General features: G+C 44.3%; 1 protein-coding gene across 3 annotated transcripts in view; it reads right to left on the minus strand.

The window, feature by feature from the left end:
• Nucleotides 1–20,550, minus strand: part of DDX59 (DEAD-box helicase 59) — a 79,142-nt gene that overhangs the window by 18,539 nt on the left and 40,053 nt on the right. For 2 of the 3 annotated variants that reach the window (XM_050961438.1, XM_050961440.1), the window contains exon 2: nt 3,107–3,945. In XM_050961438.1, coding sequence (XP_050817395.1) covers nt 3,107–3,934 — 828 coding nt within the window. In that variant the 5' untranslated portion in view covers nt 3,935–3,945. Of the gene's footprint in view, nt 1–3,106; nt 3,946–12,225; nt 12,309–20,550 lie in introns of those variants that run through there. The other variant, XM_050961439.1, reaches the window with a different exon arrangement.

Consider the following 20,550-nt stretch of genomic DNA (forward strand, 5'->3'; position numbering starts at 1 on the left):
TCTGATTTTGCAGGTGTGATTCTTATACTTTTTCTTTTTTCCCAATAAAATTCTTCTTTTAAGAACCTGATCGATTTTCAGTATCCTAAAAACCTGGGATTTGGTCTGTGCTCACTCTGTTAACCTATCGGTTGGTATATTATTCTCTAGCGACCCCCTGCCCACCCCAAAGGGGGTGAAGGGGCTTGGGGGTATATTTTGGGGGAGACAGGGCTCCAAGCGGCCCCTCCCTGAATGTTTGTTTAAATCACTTGGTGGTGGCAGCAATACTGTCCAAGGACAAGGAAAGGAATTTGTGCTTTGGGGAAGCTTTTAACCTAAGCTGGTGGAATATAAGCTTAGGGGGACTTTTATGCAGGTCCCCACTCTGTATCCCAGAGTGGGGAAGGAACCCCGACAACCCCGATGAGTAGGAAATAAAGATAAGCGTTCCTGACAGCCCTAAGCACGAACAGATTGATGTGAAGACTGGTTTCTTGAGTTGCTCATCTTCCCTGAGTTGTGAGGATATTGAGGTGGGCTCCCCATCCCAACAGTGATCCATCTGTTATTAAAGTCACAATGGAGCTGAGCAACAGAAAGGAATCCCTGAAAAGACATGGAGTTGATCCTTCCACTAGTGTAGGAAGTTCCTCCCGTCTTTCCAACATGTCTGACTGGAAAATGGATCATTCTGAGCCAACCCTGGAAGCAGTGGACCTGCATGACTGGTCAAAGGTACAAGTTGTCATGTGCCCTAGGAGCTGAACAGTTACTTATTGTAGTCTGAGGGTTGCACTGAATTGCCCGTACCAGAACTGCCGAAGTTACGAATCTGTGTAAGGGAAGGTAGTCCCTGGCTGCCAACAAGTCCAAATACACCCCTATAAACTGTATCTTCTGTATAGGGGTTAAAGTGGATATTTTTACATTCCGTTTCAGGATGAACTGCAGGGGTTAACATGTGACAGAGCAAGGGCTGTCTGAGTGTAAGACACCACTGCTTCATCGGAGCTGGCCTTGAGTAATCAGTCATCAAGGTATGGGAAAACTATAATCGCTTCTTGTCAGGGGTAATTCACCACTGTTGCCACTGCTTTTTTGTCCAAAGAGATCCAGTGTCTTCTGGACTTTGTCTTACGGGGTAGACTTAGAGAAGTACTGTCTATCATGCTCAGTTAGGTGGAGCATCGGAAAACAAAAGGTCAGAATCCTTAATGGGAACATAATATTTCTTATCTGCCTGTTTACATGTGGCCGGACAGTGGCAGGTGTCTGTCACACAGTCTCAGATAGATCTAGGAGTATCTCATTAATGGCTAACACCACCCTGGAGGTTGAGTGGACGACAGTATATCCAACAATTTGTGCTGTGAATCCTTGACTTCAAAAGAAATTTGCTAGCTAGAAATTTATGACTTCTTGAAATTGCTGAAAGTCTCTGGCAATGGATGATGCTGGAGGTATAACCATCTCATACAGAGAAGAGGATGAAATAAGTATTTGAGGGGTGGCCTCTTTATCTGCCCTGGATTCCTGGTCTTCAAACGTCTCTTTGTGGGGGGAGGGGAGAGATGCCTCATTGGAGAGGACAGCTGTGCAACTCTAGCCTCCCTATGCGACAGTATAAGGTGGTCAGACAAATTGCTGTCAATAAGCATCCCAGGGATCCCAGTGTGGCCACTAGGGGGGCCCAAATGGAAGTTGGAGTGGCATGCAGGGTTGGTTCCATCACCCTTGATAACGAGAAGAATCTTCCCTGTGACTGTCAGAGGGAGGGAGAGGAGAAAAACAATCCTCTCACTTCTTATCTAGCTAACTATAACTATACTAATTAATCAATCAATCAACTATAGAAAAAGAGAAAAGACGAAGCATGCTTGAGGCAGACACACTAAGGCTCCCTCTCAGGCCAAGGCGGTTGAGAAGAAACTGAAGGCAATTTGCTCATACTCACCTATATGGCCTTGGTGTCCAGCACAAGGCGGCATAAGGCACATGTGCAGGCTGAAAGCACATTACTAACTGAAAATCTCTGCTTGAGAGGCACATGCGCTGTTGAATGGAGAACCCATAGGAATACTACTCGAAGAACTATAGTGATTCTGCTGCACTTTGGATCAGCCATCCCTAAACTGCCACCAATTACTTGAAAAAGTAAAGCCATTTCCCTCCCACCCATAATAGACAATAATTATTATCCTAAAAATTAAGAAGCTATAGAGACAAACTAAAGTTTTTCAGATGTCACAAGCAAAATCACCATAAATAAATAAGCCATAGTGTATTAAAGAGGAAAAAAAAGAAAATCTCCTAAGTTAGAGACACTGATTTAAATCCACCAAAAAAAAAAAAAAAAAATCAAAATTCAAATGAGAATCTGGACTGTAAAGTCACCACAGTGTATCCTGAAACTGATGCACAGAATAGTATGCCAGAGCACCCATTGCTTGAAAACTTGCCATATGAAATGTAAGCATTCATGTTAGTCTCTTTTCCCTTACTTCAAATGGTACTACCAAAGATTAAGATAAACTACAAAGCAAAAATGAAAACTGAGTTAAGTATTCAAGTATGCACTGATGGGCCCCTTTTGATGAGGTTGTGGGGAGCAGTCAGCACAGAAATAAGTTTTACCTCACCTTTAAAATTTATTTTACCCTCTGAATTCCTCTGGATATTTGCTGGTTGGCTGAAGACATCACAGCCTGATATTCATCTGTGAAATCACATGAATACCAGGAATGTCTTTAAAGCCCTCATAGTATTTGTGATGTCACAGAATGATGAATGCTGGGATATTAGCAATTAACTTCTAAGTTACTGGGAATACTATATAATTATTGGGAGAAAACACACCAAAAAAGGGTCAATAGGTTTCTTTTTGTGAACGAAATGATACTGCAAGAACATTAATGTCAATGAACAGACTATTTCCTGCCCACCCAACTAGAAAATATTCACAATATTGGGGGGGGGGGGGGGGGCTCTTTAAAAAAAAAAATTACTGAGCTTCAATATAATCACTGCCATTTTTAATTACATTGAGAACTCTGGACTCATTAAGCGTCTCACCTCTTTCTGAATATATACATAAATTTTAATTACCTCCCTAAATTTTAATTACCTCTTCCAAGGCTTTAATAATAACTGGAAGCAGGAAGGCTGCAGTTTTTCCTGAGCCTGTGTCTGCACTGGCCACAATATCCCTTCCCAAAAGTCCAACAGGAATCATCTGCATCTGGATAGGGGTTGGAACTTCATAGCCTGAATTCTTTAAATTATAGTTTAAAGTTTCAGGAAAACCACAGTGTTCAAACTCTATAATAGGTCTTGTAACTCCTTCGCCCTGGACAACAATACCTAACTGCAATTTAAGGTTCTTGATCTGGTCATCTTGCAGGCTTAAAATAAAGGAATGTTCTTTATAGGTATAAAGGGTGACAGGCAAAAGAGTTTCTGGTTTTGATTCTACTTTCACAAGACTGTCAGAGTTTAACCCTTCTTTTTCTTGGGCTTGTAAAAGATGTTTGGCTTTACATTCCAAACTACAAACATCTTCATCTGTTTTATCACAAATATATTCACCATAACGACCACAAACAACACATATAGGTTCTCCAGGTTCTGCCCAGCGCTGGGATTTGCTGAAAGATTTAATGGGTTCATCCACAGAGGAACTGTCTTCATCAACATTTTGGTTGTCCCTTCCCAAAGATTCATCAGCAAAGGGGAAGTCTGAATCTGGAAAAGTTCGTAGCTCTGTGCATTCTTGTACTGCTTTATATAAATTACATCCTGAAGCAGAAGCATCTTTTATAGTTGGCTTAACATCTCTTACGTCTGTGGCCTCCACTAATGAGGGTTCTCCAGAAGACAACTTTTTTATTTTTGCTGTACAGCTCAGGTCATCATCAGCATTCCTCTTGACTTTAAGAGACCTTGGAACAAACATGATTCAATATTCTGTGAAGAAAATAATTACAATTATTAAAAGGTATTTTAATGTGGCCTTGGGGAAAAGCTGCAGAGTGGAACTAGTCAGAGACTCCAGCTGGTAGCCAAAGCAGGAACGGCTGCACTGCAGCAGGGAAGCAAGGGGTAAAATAAGGTCCAGCCAGGGTCACCCCACCCTGAGCACACAGAAATGTGATGGGGAGACCCCTGACCCCAACTCCAGGGGTGTTAGGGCCAACACGTGCCTTCCCAAACCATGTGGCCTTGGAGAAAAAGTAGAGAGAGCAGCCAGCCCAAGATTCTAGCCAGTAGGAGAAGTAGAGCCAAAGCATGTATTTTTAGACATTCAGAGAATTTTCTGCAGTTTTGACTGGACCTTCTCTGCCCTGTGCTTATTGGCTGTTTGCTCCAAACCTCTCTGTTACCTTCCTTCCTAGTCTCTTCACCTCAGTTTCACTCAACACCTGGGCTTCTGACCCTCTTGACCCATCCTGTCTCCCATTTCCCTTTTCTTTCCATTTAGCTTATCCCCTCCTAAGTAAATCCACTCAAAAGAGATGTGTGCGCGCATATATGTGCATATACATTCACACTGTTCATGCCGTTTATTATACTTCTTTCCCCATCTTTGTCTATTTAGGGGTTTGTCTTGTCTATTTAGATTGCATGCTCTTCAGAGTGGAGACTTTGTATAGTACAATGGTGCCCCACTCTTGGTTGGCCCATAGGCTCCACTATAATAAACATGGTTAATAATGATTGTCATGGTTTATTTTTACTATGAAACATTACAATCAGTGAAATGTGTTTTCAAGGCAAGAGACTGAATCAACATTCACAAGTACCTAATAGTTAATTAACAGTTGTTTTGGCTCGTACAGCACAGCTCAAGGCCTTTGAGACCCTCACACAATGACAGTATCTTCCCTTTCTCTAAACAATACTGAAAATGTTTATACCCATCAGCCTCATGACATCATCTAGACTTCCGCTGTTGAACTTTTCACCTTGAGTGAAGTATCACTTCTTGTTTCAGCCATCCTACCATCTTCTTGCTTATCCCTTCCAAAGCCTGACCCCACACACGTTGAGGTCTAAGTTCCCTAGCCATGCAGCAGGCTATCATGGGCCACAAAGACAGGGAGAGGCGCCCCAGCCCCAGAGTGCTGCGGCAAGAGAGGACTAGGGGGAGTCCTTTCTGCTCACCGCAGCCCCAGGGAAGCCTGCCCAACCCTCTCATCCCTGGCCCCACCCCAGAGCCTGCACCCCCAGCTGGAGCCCTCATCCCCCTGCACCTCAACCCTCTTCCCCCAGCCTGAGCCCCATCCCGCACCCTGAACCCCTCATCCTTGGCCCCACCCAGACCCCTCACCCCCTTCACTCCAACCCTCTGCCCAGCCCTGAGTCTCCTCCCACACTCCAAACCACTCATCCCTAGCCCCAGCCCAGAGCCTGCACCTCCTAACCAGAGCCCTCATCCCCTTCACACACCCCAACCCTATGCCCTAGCCCTGAGCCCCCTACACACTCCAAACTCCTCGGCCCCACCCCCGTGACATCCCACCTCCACATTGGTGCACATAACAAAAATCATTCCACATATGGATATAAAAAAATTAGAGGAAACGTTGGTCAAGGTGCCCACCATGAATCTCTCACTTTTCATCCCATTTGTCATCTTTATTCTAATACTCTTCCCTTCCATCTCTATCTCATGTTTCCACCTTCTTTTATCTCATTTTCTTCCCATCACCTCTTTATACTCTCTGACCAGCCCCCTTCAGCCTTCCTAGATAGCCCACATAATCCTTTGAAATCATTTACTAATTTTAGCTCTTAATGTGTGTAAAAAAACATAAATAAAAAGTATCCCACAATCTCTGAGATTCACACAGAGATCAACAAAATAATAAGTAAATTGTGGTTTCTCTCTTCCCCGTTCCCTGACTTTCCCCACCCCACTATTTCTTGCCTTCCAACTTGTGCTGTGCTTAGCTCCAATCCTGCATATACATCTGATTGACCAGGCCCTTATCCAGCACCTCACTGCCCTGAAATCCCACTGACTTCCTTTGCAGGACATAGGACTCAGATTGCAAGTTTCCTGGAGAAAGAACTCTCTCTTACGCATCTGTAAAGCACCTACTATACTTTGAGTGCTGCATAAGTAAAAGTATATTTTGTAGCCCAGAAATAGTTTGTTATACAGTAGCACAGATACACTGTTGGTCAAAGTGAGATGACTTTGTGCATATTATATAACTAAAAAAATAACTTAATTAACACAGTTGTCCAGTGCAGTGTCTATAGAAAATAATCATTATCAGGATGGCAAATTCCAAAAGGAACATAGACTCCACGCAAATCAAGCGCCACCCAGACTGATTTCTGTCAAGGTGCTTAAGGTAGTCTGATTACATATTCAGTTTATCTCTGTGATCCTCCTGAGGGGCACCAAGGTTTGTGAGACATCACACCACAACCTGCGTACAGCAGTCTTGTCTGTGCCTGCTGTGGATCAGCTCCATGAAGCCACTAGCTTCTAACAACACAAGCTCTACTTTCTAGGCCCTACTCCACACCATACAGGTTAGTGATAAATACAAACCAAACCGAGTCCTACAAGCATTCCTTGTAGCATCCAGTTCCTTATTCACTGAACACTTTCAGAAATACCAGACCTGTTGTTCCAAAAGGAACAGTATACAACAGCTTGTAAGATTCAGCTCAGGACCACTGTGATGTTGTACAGTTTATATGGTTTTATAAAAATGTAATAAGTAAACATAATGTAATTGAGATATGCTTCATGCAAAATGTCTCTTGTAAGGTATTACAAAGCTTATAATCTACTGAGTGTAGATCATCCTATTTGTATAAATGTACCACTTGTATCTGAAACTAAAAATATGAAATATAACTCTCAGGGCCTATTGTAATTATGTAAAGTGTGGGCCATTAATGGTGGTTTGGAATCTTGATGACTCCCATTAACTAGGACCACTGTCTGCAAATGGTTGCTTTTTACCTGCAACTCTTCCTGTATACCTGTGTGCCGGCAAGTAGGTAATGAAGACTTGCAGTGACATGTGATGTCTCTTGAACTGGAATCCATCTTTAACCTGGTGTCTTTCAATTGAGAAGGAGAGGGTGGGAACTCAGAGAGGGACAAAAGGATTCCCGCCTTATGCAAAAGATATATAAAGGGGTGGAAGAGAACAAAGGAGGAGCCATCATGAAGAATCCCCTAGCTACCACCTAAGCTGGGACAAGAGCTGTACCAGGGGAAAGAATTGTGCCCAGACCTGGAAGGTGTCCAGTCTGAGAAAAAACTTACTGAAACATCTCTGAGGGTGAGATTATCTGTATTCAGTTTGATTAGACATAGATTTGCACCCTTTATTTTATTTTGGTTGATGACTTACTTTGTTCTCCTTGTTACTACTTGGAACCACTTAAACAGGGAAGAACTCGTTGAGAATTTGAAAGTAGAAGGAAGCTTGGGTGAAAGTGATCATGAAATCATAGAGTTTGCAATTCTAAGGAAGGGTAGAAGGGAGTACAGCAAAATAGAGACAATGGATTTCAGGAACGTGGATTTTGGTGAGCTGATAGGTAAGGTCCCATGGGAATCAAGACTGAGGGGGAAAACAACTGAGGAGAGTTGGCAGTTTTTCAAAAGGACACTATTAAGGGCCCAAAAGCAAGCTATTCCGATAGGTAGGAAAGATAGAAAATGTGGCAAAAGACCACCTTGGCTTAACCACGAGATCTTGCATGACCTACAAAATAAAAAGGAGTCATATAAAAAATGGAAACTAGGTCAGATTACAAGGATGAATATAGGCAAACACCACAGGAATGCAGGGGCAAGATTAGAAAGGCAAAGGCATAAAATGAGCTCAAACTAGCAATGGGAATAAAGGGAAACAAGAAGACTTTTTATCAATACATTAGAAGCAAGAGGAAAACTAAGGACAGGGTAGGCCCACTACTCAGTGAGGAGGGAGAAACAGTAACAGGAAACTTGGAAATGGCAGAGATGCTTAATGACATCTTTGTTTCGGTCTTCACTGAGAAGTCTAAAGGAATGTCTAACATAGAGAATGCTTATGGGAAGGGGGTAGGTTTAGAAGATAAAATAAAAAAAAAGCAAGTTAAAAGTCACTTAGAAAAGTTAGATGCCTGCAGGTCACCAGGGCCTGATGAAATGCATCCTAGAATACTCAAGGAGTTAATAGAGGAGGTATCTGAGCCTTTAGCTATTATCTTTGGAAAAAGTCATGGGAGACGGGAGAGATTCCAGAAGACTGGAAAAGGGCAAATACAGTGCCCATCTATAAAAAGGGAAATAAAAACAACCCAGGAAACTACAGACCAGTTAGTTTAACTTCTGTGCCAGGAAGATAATGGAGCAAATAATTAAAGAAATCATCTGCAAACACTTGGAAGGTGGTAAGGTGGTAAGGTGATAGGGAATAGCCAGCATGGATTTGTAAAGAACAAATCATGTCAAATCAATCTGATACCTTTCTTTGATAGGATAACGAGCCTTGTGGATAAGAGAGAAGCGGTGGATGTGGTATACCTAGACTTTAGTAAGGCATTTGATATGGTCTCGCATAATATCCTTATTGATAAACTAGGCAAATACAATTTAGATGGGGCTACTATAAGGTGGGTGCATAACTGGCTGGATAACCGTACTCAGAGAGTAGTTATTAATGGCTCCCAATCCTGCTGGAAAGGTATAACAAGTGGGGGTCCACAGGGGTCTGTTTTGGGACCGGCTCTGTTCAATATCTTCATCAACGACGTAGATGTTGGCATAGAAAGTACGCTTATTAAGTTTGCAGACGATACCAAACTGGGAGGGATTGCAACTGCTTTGGAGGACAGGGTCAAAATTCAAAATGATCTGGACAAATTGGAGAAATGGTCTGAGGTAAACCAGATGAAGTTCAATAAAGACAAATGCAAAGTGCTCCACTTAGGAAGGAACAATCAGTTTCACACATACAGAATGGGAAGAGACTGTCTAGGAAGGAGTATGGCAGAAAGAGATCTAGGGGTCATAGTGGACCACAAGCTTAATATGAGTCAACAATGTGAAACTGTTGCAAAAAAAAACAAATGTGATTCTGGGATGCATTAACAGGTGTGTTGTAAACAAGACACGAGAAGTCATTCTTCTGCTCTACTCTGCGCTGGGTAGGCCTCAACTGGAGTATTGTGTCCAGTTCTAGGCACCGCATTTCAAGAAAGATGTGGAGAATTGGAGAGGGTCCAGAGAAGAGCAACAAGAATGATTAAAGGTCTTGAGAACATGACCTATGAAGGAAGGCTGAAAGAATTGGGTTTATTTAGTTTGGAAAAGAGAAGACTGAGGGGGACTTGATAGCAGTTTTCAGGTATCTAAAAGGGTGTCATAAGGAGGAGGGAGAAAACTTGTTCACCTTAGCCTCTAATGATAGAACAAGAAGCAGTGGGCTTAAACTGCAGCAAGGGAGAATTAGGTTGGACATTAGGAAAAAGTTCCTAACTGTCAGGGTAGTTAAACACTGGAATAAATTGTCTAGGGAGGTTGTGGAATCTCCATCTCTGGAGATATTTAAGAGTAAGTTAGATAAATGTCTATCAGGGATGGTCTAGACAGTATTTGGTCCTGCCATGAGGGCAGGGAACTGGACTCGATGACCTCTCGAGGTCCCTTCCAGTCCTAGAGTCTATGAATCTATGAAATCCTACTGTCTGTATTTCTGTATCCCTGCAGCCATCAAGGAAACTTTTGCTGTCTTGTGAAAATCTACATAAGTTTCGCCAAACTATAAGCCTCTGAAAATTATCATTTTGTATTGCTTGGTACAGGCTTGTTAATGGTCCTGTGGAAAAAAATAAATCATGTGATCTCGTAAGTTAAAGACTACATTAAAACGCATACACACAAGGAAGCTGAATTAAGGTTGTATGGGCATTCTGTCATTCCAAACTTAAGTGTTTGACTTTGTAACCTCACCATTATTTTAGGGGAGATTTTTGGTATGCACTTTTATTTTAAAATTCAGACTCTTCGTATACATGAAATGCAAAGCAAACTGATGTTATCTGAATTAATCATAGGCTGCATATACATTTATAAAGTTTGCAGACGATACTAAGCTGGGAGGGGTTGTAAGTGCTTTTGGAGGATAAATTTGCAGCAAGGATGGTTTTGGTTAGACTTTAGGGAAAAACTTCATCTGTCTGGGGAGTTAAACACTGGAACAAAATGCCTAGGGAGGTTGTAGAATCTCTGTCTTTGGAAATTTCTCAGAGCAGGTTAGACAAAAACCTGCCAGGGATGGTCTAGATAATACTTAGTCATGCCTTGAGTGTAGGGAACTGAACTAGAAGACCTCTCAACCCTTCCAGTTCTACGATTCTATGATTACATTATCTCCACAACTCTTTTATAACATAATATTTTCTTATTGTAAAAATATTTTGCATATATGAAGACCCTTTTGTCCACATATTTCAAAGCACTTTCAAAACATTAAGTAAACCTTACAACATCCACATAAAGCAAAACACTATTATCCCAATTTTACAGATAGAGAAATTTATGCACAGATAGTTGAAATGTCATTCAGTGAATCAGAACTCAAGACTATTAGATATTTACTAATATTCTTTCCCACTGTAAAATTCTTTTAGAACAGCATTACGTTATCATCCAAGGAGTGCATTGATATTTTCAGTAGTTAATAATGGCATATAGGACTGGTCAACATTTTTCTGTCACAATTTTTTTCAGTCAAAAGTTGGATTTTCAACCCAACGACATTTTTTAGGAAGTGTCTGCTTTCTGTAGAGACTTTCGCTTTTTTTGTTAAAGTACCATATGTACAAAAAAATCCATATATTTTGATTTGGATCTCCTGCTCTGGTGCCTCATGGGAGCTCTAGTTCAGTTTCCTCATCTTTCCATTCTCCTCTAAGGGCTGGGCTCCCCACTCAAAGTGCATCTCCCAGCTGCCACTCTAGCTGTCTCTCACACACACACCACCCTGTGGAGAGGCTGCAGCTCCAGCTGTCACACAAACCTTCTAGCGCACAGAGGCCAACACCTCCAGCGGTCAGCCCCCCTCTTAGGCAGCAGACTTCCAGGAAAACCCATACACACACCCCATACCCTGCAATTCTCACTTCTGCACTGCTGCTGGTGGAGGCACTAGCTTTAGAGCTGGCCAGCAGCCTTCCTCTCTGGCTGCCCAGCACTGAAGACAGCACACTTGTCAGCAGCAGGTCAGAAATAAGGGGAGAAATCCCATGACACCCCCCCCCCACACACACACATACAATAGCTTTGCAACCATCCCATCCTGCCAGCCTTTTAGCTCTGGACCCTTATGGTTACAACACTGAAATTTCAGATATAAACATCTAACAATATGAAATTGACTAATTTAAAAAATTCCTGGCAGTGAAATTGACCAAAATGGACAGTGAATTTGGAAGAGTCCTAAACCGTAATGACAAAGTGCTTCTATCACAGACACAACTTAAAATTGCAAAACTGAGCTTTTGCCAACCATCCCAGACCCCACACACTCCAAAATAAACCTACCATGGAGCTTATACCAGCAAACCTATGAGTATCAGGGATCACAGCCCTGGCCTAGCTCTGGAAACAGGAGAAGTTTGCCGTGTAGACACGGTTCTGGACACAGAAATGCTGGGGCAGTGCAGTTGGAAGCTTGGCCTTGATCTACAGTAGTAACTCGTCTGTCTAGATAACACCACTTATGGGGTTGGATTTTCTTTTTGCAACATTTCTATACGGACTAAGCCCTAGTGCAGGTGCCATGACAATGCCAAACAAGCCCCCTGCCAAAAAGCTACTCTGGCCAGGGAGCGGAATCAGTCTGGCAGAAGCGCTCGCTTGCTGTGGGGCAAACCCCGGCTAGTGTGGACATGGCTTCAGCCCAGCCCAGCTCTACGTTCTCTCCAGGGACATGTGAGCGGTTTCAGCGCGCTCAGCCATCCCGCCTCTCCGGGGCCAACCGGCGGAGAGTCTCGCCCATACCGCTCTCCACGGCAAGGTGGATGCAGACCTCTCCCAGGGGACTCCGCACTGCAGGGCTTGGGCTGCCCGGTGCAGACACTCACCCGCCCGTCCCCCAACAAGGAGCCCCCGGCGCTGCGCAGCTCCCCGCCGCCTGCCTCGCTGCAGACGGGACCCACAGCCCCGCTGCTTTGGAGCTAGCGCGCTCCCGGGGCGAGGAGTTACTGGGTAACGTAACTCACCGGTACCTCCCCGCCATACACCTCGCAACCGACCCGAACTCCCCTTACAAAATGGCGACACCAAAGGCAGCGAGAAAATCGAGCGCCGAGGCAGCGAGCAACCAGGCTAAGCCGGCGCTGGAGTCCCACGCCGGCGGTGCGGGCGGCGACGGGAACCAGAGTGCACGCGCTGGAACAGCGCATCAGAGAGGGCAGGAGGGCGGAAAGGAGAAGATGGGGAGGGAGCGGGAAAAGATTGAATGGGATGGGGGGAGAGGCGGGAGACCCCCACAGGGCCTGAGGATACAGGGTGGCAGCGAAGCGGGACGAGGCTGGGTGGAGCAGGCAACAAAGCCAAGAGGGGTCAAGGCGCGTCGGGAGGGTTCTGCCCTGACGGGAGATGCAAGATTCAAATGTCAAAAAGCAGAGCGCTTACGCAACGGGACACGGCAACGCCCAACGCCGAGGTCACTCCGCTCGCCCCCTCCCCCCCAGCAAGAGCGATTAAACAGCCAGCGGCAGGAGGGGGAAGGAGAGTGGTATGCAGCAGAGCTGTAGTTACAGCAGAGGAGGCAGGTCCCGCAGTCTCAGCCCTTCTAAGTTTCCTGAAGAAAACCAGCTTGTGCCTGAAATTTCTCCTTGGTCTCCATCTTTTCTTCAACATTTTGCTGATGTTGAATTATTGTTTCACAGGCTTTCAAGAGAAGGGTGGGTGGTTCCCCTCCCCAAATAATTTAAATATGACTAAGATTTTACACGTCACATGCATGCACTCCTCAGTAAGAAATGCATGCCTTGGGAGAGGGGGAAAGAATGGAATGAAATAAAAATGGATGTCTGGATAACCAGGTAAAAATTGTTGGGTTTCGGGAAAGTGGGCAGGCAAAGCCCACTGCTAAAGGATCCTTCCCCAGCCTAAGGGGAGGACCCACAGCACCACAGAACCCACTGATTATGGGGGACAACTAAGAAAAGAAGAGGGACAGTAGTGCGGTCAAAGGGTCATAAGAAGGGAACCTGATGGGGACACCGAGCAGAGAACCCCGGACAGTGCCCACTGCTCCTCGAAGGCGTCAAGGGAGCCAGCGGACGCCGCCCAAAGGAACTCTGCCTGGATTCGTGAACGGACCATGGAGCGGAAACAACCCCCCCAGTCACCGGAGTCTCCATCAGCCAACCTCCTCTCCCTGATCGTGCAGATGGCCTTTTTAGCCAGGGCGAGCAGGAGGTTGACCAGGAGGTCCCGGGACTTTGTGGGGCCACTGATAGAGAGTGCGTAGAGAAGGAGGTGAGGGGAAAAGTGCAGCCAGAAACGTAATAGGATGTTAATGAGGAGTCGGTGTAGGGGCTGCAACCTGGCACACTCTAAGTAAACGTGCGCCAGGGTCTCTCTCATGCTGCAGAAAGGGCAGGTGTCCGGGACCGGGGTAAACCGCGCCAAGTACACGCCCGTGCTTACGGCCCCATGAAGGAGCCGCCAACTGATATCCCCAGCGGGCCTCGGGACCAGGGTAGAGTGTAGGCTGACCCACCGGGGCTCCTCACCCTCCAGAGGTGGCAGGAGGTCCCGCCACTTTGTATCGGGGCCGGCTGCAGTATGCTCCCAAGTGAGTTTCTCAGTGGATAAATATAATGGGCATCTACCTACGTGACACATAGTACATACACAATGTGGTATTTTCTATCAATGTTCAGCTTGGAAAAAGATGACTAAGAGGAGATATGAGAGAGATCTATAAAACTGTGAATGGCGTGGAAAAAGTGAATAAGGAAGTGTTATTTACCCCTTCACATAACACAAGAACCAGGAACAACCAATTAAATTAATAGGCATCAGGTTTAAAACAAACAGAAGTACTTCTTCACACAACACAGTCAACCTATGAAGGTCAAACTATAACAGAGTTAAAAAAACAATTAGATAATTTCACGGAGCATTGGTCCATAAGTGGCTATTTGCCACAGAGAGTCCCTAGTCTCTGATTGCCAGAAGCTGTGATGGATGTAAGGGGATGGAGCACTAAATGATTGCCTGTTCTGTTCATTCCCTCTGAAACACCTGGCATTGGCCACTATTGGAAGACAGCATACTGGGCTAGATGGTCTGACCCAATATGGCTCTTCTTATGAATTAATATAAAAACTCTGTACCATTTCCTGCAATCTAGTTGCAGCAATTCCGCACCCTTTTCTGTGGTGCCCTGAATGCAGTAGTCCAATCCATGCATGTTTAATTATATTAGACTTTCAGAATACAAATTCTCCCAGGAAGAGCTTTTCCTCTTTCATTAATTGGATCTAGCAGAGGCTTGTGGTCCCAAGGCCAGTATCGTCATTTGAAGGTGCAGTAGCCAAGTTTTGATTCCATGCTAGAACAGCCTGGTGCAGTGACATTCTGTCAAAGGGGTCAGGAACTGCCTAAGTCTATTATACAGTATTCCAACTTTATATGTTAACAGAGCACTGCAAAATTGGAGATTAATAAATTATCTTAGAATCCATTCATAAAAATTCTCCCTCAAATTTGGGAGTTTTTTTTTAATCCAATAAGATATAATATTAGAAGAAACAAATCAGCAATGTACGAGTTAAGAAAAAATGGGTTAAGATCTGCTACAACCGGATCCCTGTTTTCTACAGAAATTTGCATATACCGCTATATATCTTTATTGCAACAGGTTAGGCTACTGTGCTATCGTTGCTGCATTCAATATATTGCAAAAGCTTTGTGTTTGGTCAGAGGCTGGCTGAAACTTCCTCCAGTTAAAATAATTGTCTGTGTTGGTCCCAGTCTGCACCAAAACTGAACTACAGAGGGCTGGTCTACACTACGGGGCAAAAATCGATCTTAGATACGCAACTTCAGCTACGTGAATGATGTAGCTGAAGTCGAAGTATCTAAGATCGAATTACTCACCGTCCTCACGGCACGGGGTCGATGTCCACGGCTCCCCCTGTCGATTCTGCAACTCCGTTCGGGTTGGTGGAGTTACGGAATCAATATAAGCGCGTTCGGGGATTGATATATCGCGTCTAGATGAGACACGACATATCGATCCCCGAGCAATCAATTGCTACCCGCCGATACGGCGGGTAGTGAAGACGTACCCAGAGTCTAACAAGTTATAGCTGTGATTTGCATATCATTTGGTGGCTCTATAATCAGTGCCAGGTTTACAATAGCACAATGGAGCCAGGCCTATGCTGAGAAGGGACTCCATCCTACTCTACTTGTACTCTTCCATGAGACCACGCCAGCCCGCTGGCTCCCCCATGCTCACCACTTGCTCCTCTTGGCCTCCCGCTGGCCGACCAAGGGTTCCTCTCCCCCGCGCCCCACCTGCCGGTTTCTCGCTGCCTCCTGGCCGGAGCCCAGTGCACCACCGCCTCAAGGAAGTCTCTGCTTCCCCCCACCTGTGGGGCCTCACCTGTCTCCCTGGAGCTGAATCACCTGGGACTGAGGCAGAAGCCTGGCCAGTCTCGGCCAGTTCGGGGGAGAGGGGGGACACAGTGTGCTGGTTTGTAAATAGTGCCCTCGCACTGGGCTGGGCAAAGTGGGGCCTTCCATGCCATGCCCCTGGACGGTCCCTCACTCTGGGGACGAACCCCCCCACCCTGCACCATGCTCCATTGCGCCCAGGGGGGCCCACAAATATGTTTGGTGCCAGGCCCACAAAAGGTTAATCCGGCCCTAAGAATAATCAGTTTCACTGGACAGCAGTTCCTGGTACCTATTGCTGCTGACCTCAGAAATTCACCAAAGGAATTGGAAATGTTGGTGATCCAGCAACTCTTGTCAGCTGGGAGATCATGCTGAAATGACCAGTGTCCTGCATATTCAGAAGGCTAGTCTGTTGATTGTTATATCTGGAGAGAAGAATCGGGGAATATGCAGCCTACCGTATATCCAGGATGAACTCATTAATACAAGAATTGTTGAATTTGTGTGTTATATAGCCATAACTGTGCCTTTAAGATTACCAAGACTTGGAATAGAAAATGTAACAACGTGGGATAACAGTGATGTGTATGTGTTATGTTTTTTAACTGATGCACAAGCCTTTAGCTCAGGTGTCATATATTTGGTCACAACATACCTGTGTCTTTTGGTTTAAACGTATTTTCAAAGATACCAAATACTATTGAATAATGAACGAAATAAAATGACTAAAAAATTAAATGTAGACTAGAAATCATATGTACTACAATAGATCACGTTTATAGCTAAGAACCTTATGACTGTAGAAGTAGGACAATCCACTCAAACTTTGCATATGATGGTATGGAACACCACAAAAATATTCTGTAATTGAGTATCTTGGCAGAACTTCAGACTTGAAAATGTAATGAGCTCAGTATATTTTTTATTCAAATTATTTAGAGTCCAAAATTAAGCTTCATGAACAAATTCAAGTTTTTTGTTTCTTACAGGATTTACTTAAAATGTTTACTAGTTCACAGGATTTTCAAATATTTCACTTTTCAGAATTTTAGGATCTCTACAGTTGCCCTGTAATGCAGAGGAATGCACATTTCCAGAACACAGAGAGTTTAGGGCACTGAAATACACAGGTTGTCAAATTCATTAGGACTGAGAATCATGCTTGTAGATCCTAATGGGAGACAAACACTATGGGGATCTTTGAGTATCTATGTCAAAACAGTAATCAACACAGAAGGGAAAGGAAAGGCATGATAACAATTATAATGATTCCTAGTCTAGAGTAAAATATGTACCACTGCACCTAACATGAAAATCACCAAATATCATAATCTCATAGGCCTGAGTTTAATAACTCTCTTTTACAGAAAACTGAGCTTTGAACAAATCCAATATAACAGCAGCAGCGTTCTCTAACGTGTTGTTGAATCTTTGGACGTTAATGATCATTTTAGGTTCAAACTCCGAAACTTGAATAATACTATCTACAGCAGCGGTCTCCAACCTTTTTATGCACAAATTCACTTTTTGAATTTAAGTGCAACCTAGGATCTACCCTGCCCCACTCCTGAGGCCCTGCCCCACTCACATCATCCCCCCCTCTCTGTTGCTTGCTCTCCCTCCCTCACTTTCACCAGCCTGGGGCAGGGGGCTAGGGTATGGGAGGGGGTGCAGGCTCGGGGCTAGGGCCGAGAGTTTCAGAATGTGGAAGGGGGCTCCGGGCTAAGCCTTGGGCTGGGGTTGCAGGAGGGGGTGGGGGTGCAAGCTCTGGCAGGGAGTTTGGGTGCAGAAGGGGGCTCTGGGCTGGGGCAGAGTGCTGGGGTGCAGGAAGAGGTATGGGGTACTGGCTCCAGAAGGGGGCTCAGGGCTGGGGCAGGGGGGTTGGGATGAGGGAGGGGGTACAAGGTGTAATCTCTCGGAAGAGGCTCAGGGCTGGGGTCAGCGGGTTGGGGTGTAAGAGGGGGTACTGCATGCGCTGGCTATGGCAGGGAGCTCAGCGCTAGCGTACAGGCTCCTGCGGGGTGGCACTTAGGTCAGGTGGCTCCTGGTTAGCAGCGCAGCAGGGCTAAGGGAGGCTCACTGCCTGTCCTGGCCCCACACCATTCCTGGAAACGACTTCACGCCCTGTGGCCCTGGGTGGGGGGGAACGTGGCTCTGCATGCTGCCCTCTCTGCAGGCGGCACTCCTGCAGATCCCATTGGTCACAGTTTCCTGTTCCCAGCCAATGGGAGTGCTTGCAGGCAGGAGCAGTGCACAGAGACCCCTTCCCCTTCACTCTCAGGGGCCTCGAGGCATGCTGGTCACTTCTGGGAGCGGCGCATTGCCAGGGCAGGCAGGGAGCCTGCTTGGCCCTGCTACGTCATCACATTAGCAGCTGGAGATCGCAATCGACTTGTCAGAGGCTCCAGGATCGCAATCTACTGGTTGGTGACCACTGGTCTACAGGATAAAGAAATTACATGTTTTTGTTGTCACACAGCATGATCTTGCTGTTCTGAGCTGCAAAATACAGGAAGTTTCTTAGTCTAATATGTGTCTTTCTATGGAAAGAATAATTTAATCAGTGGGTATTTCTATTCTCATATTATTCAATGATTCATTTTTGGTTGCATGCCTTTCAATTTTTGACTCTGTATTGTACGCTGTTCCATGAGAACACTAACGCATTTGTAATATGAGTGTCCTTTGATTAGATTTGACATTTTTTATTATCATTTGTTAGTTATAAATGCAACATAATAGTACACATTGAGATTTCCCCATCAGAAATCCTGCCTACAATTATATATCCACTTAGCAGCTTTCTTTTCTTCAGTGTTTAATGAATTAGTAGATGAGCTCATACTTTTCCACCACAGTGATCTACTGCATCCAGAGATAAAAGCAGGTCACAGAAATATTTTAAATCTAAACATTTTAATAAGCTTTGCTAGAGATATCATTATTCAATCTAGTTAGAGACTAAAAGAAACTGAGTATTGAGTGAGCAATCTAGGGGATTATTTTACTAATCTGAAAAGGAACTGCAAAATACCACTAGCTCTCATAGCATGCTTAATTGTCTAGAAACCTGTTTTAAATTGTTCAATATTAGAATGTTAGATTTGATTATGAAGTCATAATTGTTAATCTTTCCTGAGGTGAAAACTTTTTTACTGCCTGAAGAGGTTAATACAACCAATAATAGAAGGAAGATGAGAAATCATAAACACATATTCCTAATTGTTTACTCTGTGTCTATACCAGAATTTATTAACTATATAATTTCTAACTAGAATTTGTAGCGTAACATGAAGCATAGCAGTATTCACACAGAACTGGGGACAGATCACATTTACACTTAGGATGAACATGAAAGTATTCAGAGGGAGGGAAAAAACACTTCTTTTCCCCTATTACTATTTTATTATTTGTTTTCACTAGTGACCACAATATGCTAGGCACTGTACAAACACAGGAGAAGGCATGGTCTCTTCCCAGAAAGCACACAGTCTGATATAGACAATGGGTAGGAGAAAGGAGAAAATATACAGGTAAAGGAATTCATGTGGTGACTGATCACGTTTTGATAGCATATATACTAAGAAAAAATGTATTATCTCCAATTACCTTTCATTACCTGTCATTGTTAGGCAGCTTGGGTGCCATCCACAAAGCAACTTAGGCGTCCAAACTCCAGAGTTCAGTGCCTAAGTCACCATACACAGCACCACTGCAATCCACAAAACTCCACTTGGCTTCCACCTACCCCTGTAGGTGCCTACACTCACTCAGCACCTTACCTTCAACTGTAGAAGTTCCCTTAGCCCCTAAGTTTTATATCCTGGGGCATGCTCACTGCAGCCTCCCTCTAGACATCTGGGTGCTTATCTTTCACCTAAGCCCCAGGTGATTCATAAACTGGAGGAAGATGGGTGGATGAATGCCTAAGTCACAAATTGTGATCAGGTGCAAAGGAAGAAAGATGAGATGGAGTCTGATCCAGAGCGTGAGAACCATCCTGTCCAAGATCCCACCGAGGTGACCACTTCAGTGGAATTGGCCTGATTGCAGTACCTGAGAGCCAAGGAAGAATGCTACCACTAGAGATCGATGGTGAATTGCAGATCAGGAAGACCAAAGCAGCCCAGGACACAGTCAAGGCTAACAAAGAAGCTGAGGAGAAAGCCCACCAAAAACACATGCAATGCAGCAAAGGCCAATGCAGAAGCTGAGGAGCAGGCACACAGAAGGCTGGCAGAAGCTCAAGCAATGCAGCTCAAAATAGTGGAGGAGCAAAGGGGGCTTCCCCATCCAGTGAGTACATCTTCTACAACAAAATGGAGAGGGATAAAGTCTGACCAATTTATAAAGATTATATAGAAGAGTACCTGTCTACCTTTGAGAGGCCATGTGGGATGCACAAAATTCCATAGGATAAACAGATGCCTGTCCTCTTAACCAGATTAGCTGGGAAAATGAGACAAGTTTTTAATGATATGGAGGAGGGTGATAATAAGGTGCATGAGAAATTTAAAAAAAATGTATTGAGAAAGATTTAAGATTATCCCTGAGATCTATCAATTGATGTATAGAAATCTCAAAATGTTTGACAATATCACTCATGTTGAATATGTACATAAAATAGGTAATAGAGAGGGGGCTGAAGGTGATTACAGAAAACTATTTGATCTGTTGGCTCAGGAAAAATTGTTATGAGTAGTTACAGGTGAGGTAAAGGCAGAATACTACTTGCGGTTTTAGAAGCTGCAAATTTGCTGATGAATATATAGACTCAAGGGCCTTCAGGGAGCACAAAAATCCCAGGTGAAGGAAAATCCCCATGTCACCTAAGTTAAGTAGGAAGAGGGGATTGGAAATAAATGTAATCCCAACTGTGATTAAAAAAAAAATAAAGCTGAGGG

The sequence above is a fragment of the Gopherus flavomarginatus genome, chromosome 7, assembly GCF_025201925.1.
Source record: "Gopherus flavomarginatus isolate rGopFla2 chromosome 7, rGopFla2.mat.asm, whole genome shotgun sequence".
Lineage (NCBI taxonomy): Eukaryota > Metazoa > Chordata > Testudines > Testudinidae > Gopherus > Gopherus flavomarginatus.